This window comes from Fulmarus glacialis, unplaced genomic scaffold (assembly GCF_000690835.1).
Source record: "Fulmarus glacialis isolate BGI_N327 unplaced genomic scaffold, ASM69083v1 scaffold22128, whole genome shotgun sequence".
In the NCBI taxonomy this organism is placed as follows: domain Eukaryota; kingdom Metazoa; phylum Chordata; class Aves; order Procellariiformes; family Procellariidae; genus Fulmarus; species Fulmarus glacialis.
In genome coordinates this window covers 64,589-76,637 of record NW_009226702.1, presented here as the reverse complement: position 1 = coordinate 76,637, position 12,049 = coordinate 64,589, and the positions used below count along the sequence as shown (strand labels likewise).

Here is a 12,049-nt window from a genome sequence, read left to right as displayed (position 1 = left end):
AGAGTGTCATTACTCAAACAATTCAGAGCCTTTTTCTGAGAGGTTTAAGCTGTCTTAGATCTCTAGTGCGTTCTTTAGGACTGGCTCATGAATAAAACAGAGCCTGTAATTGCAATGACGCAGCCAAAACACATATAATCAATGCTCATTATCCCATCAATTAACACACTAAAATTAAACAAGAATTCAGGCTTAGTAATCTGCCATCAGCTAAAAAAAAAAGAGTCTTGATATCATGTTGAAGTGATAATTCCCTTTCACATCTGTTGAACCATACAACGCGGCATGAAAGGCCTTACATCCCGGTTAATCCGCAGAATGGTAATGTTTGGTCTTAGCGTCCAAGGTAAAAATGAGAGTGAGAAGCAGACTCTGTCGCATGTTTATCAGCTACAGGCAGTGCTGTGAGCTGGCTGGCAAAGCCAGCCCTCTGCATTTTGGGCTCTTTCCACCGTAGATCAGACTTCAGCTCGTTTTTAATCTAACCGACTTTTGAAAGCCTGAGCTCTAGAACAGGTGATTTGCTTTGCTGGGGTATTAACAAGTTCAAGCAAGCCTGGGGTACATTATCACTCTAGGATATACTAATTAGCGAATGCAGGAGCATTAGTGCCTAACAGATAAAGGGTAGCACAAGGATAACCCTCGCCTTTGCAGATGATCAGCTTTGAAGACAGCAAGATTTTGGCTGTATGTGTTGCTCGAGTATTCTGGTCAGCAAGGTATGCAGGGAGCCAGGCCATCTGCTCTGTAGCTATTTTGATACACACTATTTATGTTTGAAATATCCAGGTTCTTTTATCGGTCAATTTTTAGCAAGTTTCACATGTTAACAATATCGTCTGCAAAAAAATAAGCAACCCGACACTTGAAACTCTGAAATCTTTACAGGCAGTTCACTTAAAATAATTGCAACTGCAAAAAGCTGCAGTCTCCACTTCACTTTTGGTCTTTTCCTCAGAGTTTTCCCATCCCTTTTTTAAGTACTTTCTGCAATTTAAGATGACTTATGTTGCGAAACGTGTGTGTGTGTAATGGAGCCCTGGCTCCCTCAGAGCTGACCCCTCGGGGCTCAGCAGGGGCAGGCGCGGGCATGCCCGCGGCGGCAGGCAGAGCCCGGGGCGGAGGCAGGAGGGAATACCTAAAACCAAAGATGCACTCATGCCATTAGCCACTCAGACTTCATTTCTTCAGTGAACTCTTCAGCAGCTGCAGGAGAAGTGCTGCTAACTTGCACCCAGGGAGGTAATAGCTTGACTTCTTTCTGACCTGAATATGGTCATTTTTATCTTAGATGATACGTGTATTTTCTTCCAAAGAGCCAAGACTGAGAAGCCCCCCGCTCCATCTTAGCCCAAAGCAGGACTGGCTGCCACAGCCTTATACTATTTTCCTCCTGCTCCATCCCTTTGAAATCAATTACTTAATGTCAGAAAAGCTAGCAGAAGCAGCAGGTCTAATGTGCTCCCCGCGGTTGGTCTCTCAACACCAGCCACAACCCGTGGTGCCCCTGCCCTGTCATTCCCCCCCTGCTCGGGCAAGCGGGCTCAGCCCCCTGGGGAAGGACCTTCTCCTCTTCTGCACGGTGGCATGCAAAGAGGAGACACCACCCAGCACAGGTTAAGGGGGGATTTAACCAGCTCAAGGGATGGATAGCCCTGCTGCTGCAAGAAGCAGTCGGCTTTGAACAACTAAGTTAGCTAATGGCCACTGTACCCCTCCGGTCGCAGAGCCAAACCGGCTCCTGCTCACCGGTAGCTGGTTTACCCGTGCTAACATACTGCTAAGCATCCAGAGAAAAAGCAAAACCTGAACCCCTGCATTTAGTCCAGGAGGTAGGGAACGCGAAGGATAAATAAAATCCCAGGGTGAGTGTTTCCTACCCATTTGTTTCTCCATCACCATGCCTTTTGGGGTGGGTGCTGCTGCTGCTCCCACCTGCATTGGGATGGCATAAGTGATGTGCTGTGTGTCCCAGGAACACTTGCCTCTTGGCCATCACCATTTTTTTTTTTTAAATATCTCTTCATAGTCGATTTGATTTTACTCAAGGGTGAAAACTGCACCAGTATTTATCTGCATCGGTCGTGCTGGGCGCAGTTTGCTGACCGGTGCCTGATGATTAACCGGTGACCAGCGCTCCTCCGGGCAATGCAGAGCGCTGCCCCGCGGGGCACGCTCGGCCGGTCTGTGCAGGGGTCGGGGTGAGGAGCAGACCCCGGCTGGGAGGCACCGACGGGTCAGCCCGTCTCCCCTGCCACACACGCGGGAGATATAACTCAGCTCAGCCTGGAATTTAGCTCTGGGGTCACGATTAAAGTATTCATGAATCCCATTGCTGAGACAGAGCAGGTAAAATGTCGTTTAAGAAAAGCTATTAGAACTGTGGGGAAACATCGTTTGTCATCTCATGTCCAGACATTTTTCAGACGTGGTACAGCACTTTGGCCAAAACGTGCTCGTGCCTCATATGGGGGCTGCCAGGGAGCAGTGGCTGCGGGGATCCTCTGCGTGCAGGCACCCAACTCCCTCGGTTTCTTTGAAAATCTAACAGATAAGGGATGAGCCCAACATTTTTGGTACGATATTCATTTTCAGATGGAAGCCTGAAAATACTATTACCAAATAATTTTTCCTCTGAGAAATGTTTTACTATAGGACATTTAGACTTTAAAAAGGTAGCTACGCTCATAAAAAACTGAAATCTTATTAAAGAAGGACACAATAAAAATGTAAGAAAAGAAGCTGGTAGCTAAATGCAACAAATGGGATGCCCCCCCCAGTGAACTATTAAAATTTCATATCAAAATGCTAGGACCTTCATACTGAGGATGTATGGCATTGATGAATGATGGGACAATCAGCACCAGATATTAATACAGATTATTGCTGCAGTTAGAAAATTCCAGGAGGAAAAGCTCTTGGGTTTAGTAGCAGGAGGGAATAAAAAGTAATCCTGAAAAAGAATAGTTAAGTCAGGGAAAGCATAAGCTAAGTAGCCCATCCGTTCACATATATAAAGATTTTGATTAATATCTGGCTTAAAACTAGTAAACAGAGGACTGAACACTTATGACATGACATGGCATAATACGAGAAGAACTTTTTCAGAAAAGGATGAAACAATATGTGGCAGTTTTACACAGTAGTTCTTTATCTATCTGTAATATTAACTGTGAAACTCTGGAGGTATTGTCAGGAGCAGACTATAAACAAGTGCAATGAGTGTTCCATGCGACTGCCTCTTTCATCAGTACTTCAGAGATTCAGCCAGGAGTAATTCAGGGCTAGAGCCCGATTTGCTCACTCAAATTGAGAGCATATACAGATTGGAAATAATTAACCTAATCAGGTCAGGCAATTGCAATATGAATTCATGCAACAGAGCACAAACTTTCTCCAAGTCCTGGCCATCACCGAGGCTCTGTTATGGGCAGGTTGATGGCCACGGTTAAGGAGATTTGATCATTGGGCAAGTATCACACAATAAAAAAAAATACCTTGTCAAGTAGGGGCACAGCCCGCTGGGCTGGATTTGCATCTAAATTCATCCTCGTCTCCTTGATGTGCTGGGCAGGGAGCAAAGCAGGCTGCAGAGCCACTGGGTACCCGCAGTGGTGCTCCCTGCCCTCTCCAGCCCCTCTCCACAGAGGGGATGATACTGCAGCTTTGCAAAGTGCATCCCCTCCCCAGTCAAGAGCAATAGGGAAACCCTAAAACAGCATGTGGACATGCCTCTGCCTTGGCCTCTGAGGCACTTGGAGAGAAAATCCTGTGCTCCCACCTCCCTGCCACGCTCGCAGAGGTACCTGCCTCTCCTCCACAGCTCTACACTTGATAATGCAAATACGCTCCCATCTCCGGTAGCTGAGAAATGGGCTATAAAGAGAAACACATGGGAAAACAGGAGGGACAGCACAGAAGATCAAGGAACATGTTTTTTCCCAGGCTGACCTAGTTACTTAACTAACTGGCAGAGATACTCACTAATGATGAAGTAGGAAAGCAATCAGTCTGCCAGCAGCAGTTTCACAGAGGCTGCTCAAGTTTACTTAGCTGTTTGTCTTAAACCCAGGAAACATCAAATACAGTCTTTTCCATCTTGCTGCTCAATACTTTGCTATACAGTCACTATTCCCAGTTCAAATAAACTTCAAATTTCCCAATGATTGCTAAAGGATGTGATAAGACTTGAATCCAGAGGAACACGGAAGAAACACTCAGATACATTTTCTTATATAACACAGACAAGTGCATATATCATTTTTGTTTTCACTTTTGCTGCTGCCATACTGTATTAATCTGAGAAGCTATAGATGAAGAGATTTTTCATCTCTCCTAATTCACAGTGAAGACTACAGTCCTCAAAGGATAACAACCAGCTCAACTGTTCTGCATGGCAGCAAGGAGCTAACGTACCCAGCCAACTGGGTAAAGCAAAGGGCAAGTCTTTCATGAAAACACGTGCCTCTTCCACTACTTTTGTCAACTCTTCCACCAGCTCTGCCCTTCATGAGAAAACCTTAGATTTGGAGTTCTGCAAATAACACCCAAAATAAGTCATCGTCATAATTCCGTCCCCAGTCTTGTATTAGAAACTGCCCTTTCTCCAGGACGTCATCTCCTGAGGGTTTGAAAGCTGCAGTTCCTGTGCTCACATCATTACACAAGAATTTCAGCTTGTTTGAAATGCAGGAACGAACTTAAGCAAAACTCAAGTTTCTTACCCTCAGCATTGGATAGAAAAGTTTGGAAATGCGACCCTGCTGATCTAGGTGGAAAAGTTGATGAAGAAAAAGCTAGTTGACACAAAAAACTATCTATTTCTAGTGGAGAGGTTTAGATGACCCATCTTGGGATATTCCTGATCAACTAATACAAAGTGGATTTAAAAAAAAAAAAAAAAGAAGAGAAGTAGGACTATGTGGGCAGGGGCATGAAGAGCATACATCCCATCCCCACCCCTTGCCACACACAGAGATTTTACTTTCTCCTGGCTTGCCTATATCTAATTTTTTCCAAACTTAAAAAAAAACAAGGAACAGAAGAACTGAAAGTCAAAATGAAATTTTTCATTGACCCAGAAAATTGTATTTTGCTCCCAGGTGGAATACCAGGACATTTAGATATTCTGGTTTTCCCTCTCTACAGCTCAAACATGGCTTTCCAGCAATCCACAGAACTGAGATAGTTAGCGCAGTACTGGGCTAGTCCTACTGACAGGTGGAGAGAGAGGTAAAGAGGCAGGCAGGTATTAAATTGCACAGTTTTAATATTTTTTTTTAAACTTGCGATACTGACCTTTAGTGACAAGTGTCTGTAGAAGCGCCGTACTCCACGTACAGTAAAACAATCCTCATAGAAGTGTTGGAAAACAGTGAGAATATGACCAATAAGGCCAAGCACAGGAATAGTTATTTATCTTTAATAGTTTTCTTCTTAGTTATTTTGCAGTGACATCTTAGTATCAACATACTCTGAAAACATGCATTGTATGCAATAACTTTATTAGGGTCAAATAGATATCACAATATAGATTCATCCACCGAGTAGCCATAAATTGGTTACAACAATCATAGAAGAGACTAAGCTGTTTTAAGCTAAGATGCTTTCAACATTACAGCTCATACAATAAGGTTATATACTGATACACTTTGATTTAGAAATGCAGATGATCAGTTTTGATTAGTATATTGTGCTTCAGGCTTTCATTTGTGTCAGTGCGTCCCATATGCTGTAGTAAGGAAGGGCTGAATTTCCCAAGGAGAAATCCGAACGGGCTACAAGTCTGGCTCTGGCTATTTTAGGATGAATTCCTCTGAGCCTGGGTTATTTGGTCAATCCAGTTACATTCTCCAGTAGCACCAAGCTAGCGCTCAGAGCAGCGACAGAACAGAGGGATATCTAACAATCTTGAAACAGCGCGGATGGAAAGGTTTTCTTATTATAAGAGGGTATAAAGGAATATTTATGCTTTGTAAGGTCACAACAATACATGAGGTTTTCATATTTTGCTGTATTAAGCAACGGGGCATTTTAACGTGGTTTTGTATACTGATATCTGCACCTCTGTTATCTTAGTTAAATAAATACCTTTGTAAACATATAACACAGTTACTTGGTCCTTATTTTCCACAGCTCACGTTAAAAGATTCACAAAACATCCATAGAAATAGTGATTTATAGAATGAATACTTAGCTGAGTTAAATGGAATAAACATTGGTCAGGTACCATATATACTACTGAATGCCATTTCAAGGAAAAACATTTTAGTTACAAAGCATTCAGAACTTAGGTAAGCCATATATTCAACTCTGCAAAATATATAAAAGATGCATACTTCTTTTAAACATACATTTAACAAAATGTAGTGGCAGAAGTTGAGAAGTTCCATTTACACAGTCCAGACATTTGGTAGTATGAAACTGCTTATCCATGCACTAAATTACGGATGATTCAGTTAACTGAAATAATAGTAAAATATTCTGAAACAAAAAGGTATAACCAAAACAAATGCTCTGAAGAGTCACAGACAGGCAGTTTTGAAAAATTAGGTGCAATGTTACATGCATGGATATAGAGAATAATCTGTAGAAATAATAGTAAAACACTTTTGTTTTTCACCAAAATGCAGAAGGAAATTCAATTATATTATGCATATTAAATACTACAGACTTGAGGCTACAAAATGCTTCTACCATCTTAACACATACAAAACTACCATAAAGTTATCTCTAGAGTACATACTACAACACTGACTCCAGGTCACCACCTGCGATGAGCACGGCCCCTGTATCTGGCTAGTCAGGGTAAAAAAGGCCAACTCCAGCCCACCGGCCACCTCCCACCTGCCTCAGGAGGTAGGCTTAGATCTTCAGTTGACATTAAACACCGTGTTGTAGTATTAATTTATGTAAAACCCTTAAAAACCTGGCGCCACTGAAACTTGAGACCTGTTAAACTCTCTACGTGTGAGGGATGCAAGAGCTTGTGCTGCACGAACCCTAAATTTGATTAGCGAAAGAGGTTGGCCCGCTCTGGCCGTAGCTCTGGGACTGGCCGTATTCACCCACCTGGCCGTAGGAGCCCGGCTGGTTGTAGCCACCGGCCGGCCCGTAGCTGTCTTGGTTGTAGCCACCTTGGTTGTAACTGCTGGACTGCTTCTCCATGGTGTCCGGAGGGTGCCGCTGGCCCGAGGAATGCCAGCCCGTCTCCTTAAACACAAACCAAATGTTGCCTGCCCAGAGGATAAAGTTCAAGAAGCCAAAGACCTATGTGGGGAGAAGAGGAGCTCATCATCTGGCAGCCGCGGTCTCACAGCCCAGTCTAATGTTTTGGACCCTGCACGGTCCTGGGAGAAGTCAAAGCTGCTCCCAGTCCATCCTTCTCCCAAAACCTGCTGGAAAATTTTCTCAGCTTTGGAGCAGATTCCCAAATTCACCTCCCTTAGCTATAGCTCACAAGGTGTCTGTTTTCCTTTTTGTTTTCAAAAAAAGGTTGAGTTTTTAGGCCAAAATAATTTTTTTTTTTGCTTGAAAACATAATCTAGTTTAAAGAAACTGTGGAAAGATAAAATTGAAAGAAAATACTTTAAAAGAGAGAAATCAATGGCTCCGCTGGCCTAAAGTAATTTTTGTTTTTTAAACATTCTGAAGACCAATTTTATGGGGGCTGCTTGAGGATTTTTAAAGGAATCTGGAAGGCACAAAAACCTTTTCTTCCTAAAGGAGTGCACAGACCCCTTTTCAAAAGCATTGCAGCTGGGGCAAGTTAAAAGCAGACAGGCCAACCAACGCACTTGGACAGACACTTTGCTTTCTCCCCATCCCAACCATGCACGCTCATCCCGCTGCTGCTCCACGGCAGAGAGCTGCCGTGATTCACGCTCTGCCCTTCCCCACAGCAAGACTGTACTTCCAATTAAATCATTTCAGCTAACCGGTTTACACCAGCCGATTTAGGTCAATACACGGGTAAAAGAGATGAAAATACGTTTGCAAGGTAAGGGTGAAAAGTAGTAATCAAAGTCACTTACAACCGAAGTGTTGAGGCTTGACATAACAGGGCTGCGAACAGGCAAGCATTTGTTGGACTGCTGTTTGCAGGCAGACATCAGTAATAGCACTTCGTCTGGGTCGGTCGCAAGCTTTACATCTGACAGTCCTTTAGCCCAAGCAGATGAGCTCACTAGCCACAAGAATGAGAAGACCACTGTCACAATGAAATCCTAAAAGACAAATTAGTTAGAAGCATTATACTGGTGTGTCCATTGGGAAGAAAAAAATATTAAAAATCACCAGAAAACCGGAAGCTTGCGTCAGAGGAGAGAAAAAACAAGAGCTTGTTATTTCGTGGAAGGTTGTGATTACTGTCATCACCTACAGAGCAAATTTTCAGAAGTGCTTGACGTGCCTAATGGGGCAGAGCCCTTCGGTTGCCATTTGCATCTCCGACCCCGAGGCCAGATTCCCACAAGCATGTGGCTGGTACCCAGGATGCTGAGTTGCCTTGGAAATCTGGTCGTTCATGGCACCTGGCTGATGAGTTGGGATCAATTAAAAAAATATAGATGCCTGGAAAGGAGCTGGGCCCTCCTGAGGGCTGGCTCTCGCCCCGGGTGCTCCTACAGACAGCCGGGGCGGGTTTCCGATCGGAAGCGTTTCCACCCGCGGCAGCATCTCAAGGAGAACCTGAAACTGGCTAATCCTCAGCTACCAGATGAGGAGTTTTCTCACCAGCTACAGGTAAGGCCAAATGTCCCTGCTCTGCACGAGGCGTGCAGCCGCTAATTATCACGAGTGAACAAATAAACAGCAAGACTTGCCAAGCACAGAGACTCCTCAGCTCCTCTCCATCCCGCTAAAGCATTTGCTCCTAATTCCCATCCAGGGAAAAGAGGGGAGAAGGGGTGGCGGTACCTCCAGGATCCAGCCCCTCCGAGCAGCTCCGCTCTGAACCACTCTGCTCACTTTTCCCTCGAAAGACTCTCAGGAGCACGCACAGGCATAAACTTCTCCTTGCCTTAGCCAGAACAAGTGGCCAAGTGACACTGTTGTTGTGTGGGTTTGAGGGGAAAGGAGGGAGGAGGTGTGATTTTTCAAGCTTTCTTGCGTCTTGCTAAAACAGAAGAGCCTTTCTGCTGTCATATTTCATCCCATCTGTCAGCCCACAACAGATGGTAGAGGTGCCAAAGTCTAACATACCACTGACTGCATCGCTGCGTCTTGATATCCCACCTCCCATGGGGGCTGCTTCCCCTTCCCCCTTACAAAGTAAAGGTGTACGTGGAAGGAAGAGAAAATGCTCATTAAGAACACAGCGTTTTGGGTTGGTATCCAAAGAAATAAGTGATCCTTAGGAAACATCATTCTCCTCTTCTACAGGCACACCTGACGTTCGGGGAAGGAGCTCTCCGCGGCACTGCAGGGATGCAGGATGGGAGCTTCTTCTCGATGGAAGAAGCACCAGTCAATAAACCAGCCGCACAAGCGAGCCATGAACAAAGGATTTCTCCGCTCACGCAGATGGGATTAAATTAACTGTGCTTGGATGCTTTCCCAAAGGATACATCCTTCTCTTTCAACAGTGTCACAATTTGTTTTCTGCAGGCCTGTGTTTGCCACTGAGCTTTGGGTTCTCTGACCTCCCTTCATGCTGGTCAAGTGGGCTTTCTTGAAGTGCATGAAGACAGCTATCTTAACACCCAAAGCGACTCCGGGCAGGCAAAGGCATATAGCCCAGAGTAGTTTTTCTTCTCAGGGAGATTTCCAGCAAAAGAAATTATTGTATCTTATATGTCCTAGCAGTAACTGAATGAGAAACGGACTCCTAGAGGCAACAGTTCAATTGCAAACATTTCCTAAAAATTCCAGCTGGTAGACACACCAGATATTCACTGAGTTATGGATTATGATGGGATCTGGTCTTTATTTGCTGTGAGGCTTGACATGTTATCTACCTGGATGCCAAGTCCCTATATAGGTTCTGATTGACACAATAGATCGGGACACACCAGAGTTTTGGGGAATACATTTTTTAAACGACAAGCAATTCTCTCTCAGTGCCACCACACTATTAGACTTCACAAGCTAAATCAAGCTCTGCAATCAGTGCATTGGCAATAACAATAAAATAAATGCATAACAGCAGGTAGAAATTTGAAGCAGAGACATATTGACCTAAACTAACACAACGTCGGAGCTTAAACTCGCTAAAAAGAGGGAAGTTTTAAAAGTGAGCAAAATTCTTCAAGCAGGTGACAGCACCAGGGGTTCAGACCTGCTGTTGAGCTCGCGGATCCTGACCCCATGTTGGTGAGGCATTTGCACAACTCCTGACACTAATGACTGCAGCCTGCAAGAGTCCCTCACTCTCAACCACTGGCAGGTCATGTCTTGGGCTATAAAGTACTGCTAGGAACATCCCATAGCACTGTGCAGTTGAGGGGCTGGTCCTAAAGGGACTAAGTATTTTACGGTATTTCTCAGGTCTTGTCGTCTCCATCTCACCCCATCCTCCAGCCTTTGGCTGATTTCCTCTGCTCCCCCGCACCAGGGTGTCCATACAAGCCCAACCCTGCCCGATCCTGCCCTCTCTGCCTCCAATTCCCCTATTTGAGAGCAGAAAGGGTCCCCGCTCCTGGGGGGGCTGGGATCAGCCCTTTTACACAGGAACTCCCCAAAACTGTAAAGCCTGGCTGGGTGGAAGAAACACACCAAGCCAAAAGGGGAAGATTGCACAGCGGGACTCGGAGAAGAACCCACCCAAACCCCTCCTCAGCCGGAGGACGTGACCGCTGCCAGAAACACGTTACAAGGCCGGCAGCTTGTCAAGAAGACAGGACAGGAAGGCTAATGAAACACAGTGGGTGCTCTCGCCAAGGTTACGTGGCCGGACTCGGGCTCTTGGAGGATTCGTTCTGTCTCCTCTGCGCTGTGCAAGGAGCAAAATACACGACTAGAGCAAACTCGCGTCTTCCTATTTATTTTGAATCTTTGCTAACCTTCAGCTTTGGCTGGAACTCGAACTTCTCTTGTTTTCAAGTGGGTTTGGATTTCTGGCTGAACATTTTCACAGCTCTGGGTGGAACAGAGTTACAAGATAATGACATGCTGAAAATAAAAGCGAATTTTAAGCTAAGCTGTTCTGTGGCTTAATGTCTATCTGGGGAATTTCTCCTTGGTAATTAAAGCCAGAGTGTCTGCATACTAAAACAAATCTTGCATTTGAATGTTTAATATCCCCATAGCATGGGTGATTTTTTTTTTTCTTCCTTTGGAACAAAGTAATTTTTGTAGTTGCTCTCTTGAAATGGCTTCTACAGATCTCTTCAGTGTGTATTGTTGTATGGTTACGCTATACTCCTAATTGCAAAGTTTCTTTCTCAGATCTCAACTGAGATACTTTGGTCAGCCTACAGGTGCCTCTGGGAAGGAGGCAAAATAGGAACGTGTAGGAGAAAGTAGAAAACAAGATTTAAAATGTGCTGAATATCCAAGGAGGGAGTTTTTAAGAGCCTGAAGTATGTGTAACAAAAAAAAAAATTCTTGCTGCCTTTTTCAAATTGAAACTTGCTATTAGTGAGTTTGCCAAAAATGCCTGCTTGGAACAATTTTATGTATTATATGTTTTAGAATAGAACTGTGAATGTGCTTTTTCTTTTCATGGTAACTGAAACATTTCTCCTTGCTATCAAGCTACTGACTTTTGCAAAATGCCCGTCTTTGGAGGGGGCATTCGCTTAAGTCTCCCGAGCACAGTTTCGGATCCCCCAGTGCCCAGCACAACCTCACCCAGCCAAAAGCATCTGCAGAAGCTGCTTCTTCGCTCAGAAAGGGGACGCGTTTCGCCTGCTCTGAGCCGGTCGGTGGCTTCAGCAACCCCCGGAGTGCTGTTACACACGTGTCCCGGGCGCTCTCCCTCCCAGCCAACGTGGTCCAAGTTTGGCACCGTGGCCCTGGGCTGTTATGTTTGAAAACATGCAAAATCTCAGCTCTGGCCTGGCCGGAGGGCGCCTGGCATCCCTGCCGCGCTCACGCTCCCTCCTCC

At 44.8% G+C, this 12,049-nt stretch overlaps 1 protein-coding gene across 1 annotated transcript in view; it reads right to left on the bottom strand.

The window, feature by feature from the left end:
- Positions 1-5,488: 5,488 nt before the first annotated feature.
- The window catches only part of SYNPR (synaptoporin), a 45,426-nt gene continuing 38,865 nt past the window's right edge, over positions 5,489-12,049 (bottom strand). Inside the window, exons 4-5 of the mRNA XM_009582904.1 lie at positions 8,037-8,228; positions 5,489-7,272 (exon numbers count right to left, since the gene is read on the bottom strand). Of these exons, the coding sequence (XP_009581199.1) occupies positions 7,006-7,272; positions 8,037-8,228 (459 nt within the window). The 3' untranslated portion in view covers positions 5,489-7,005. The remainder of the gene's footprint in view (positions 7,273-8,036; positions 8,229-12,049) is intronic.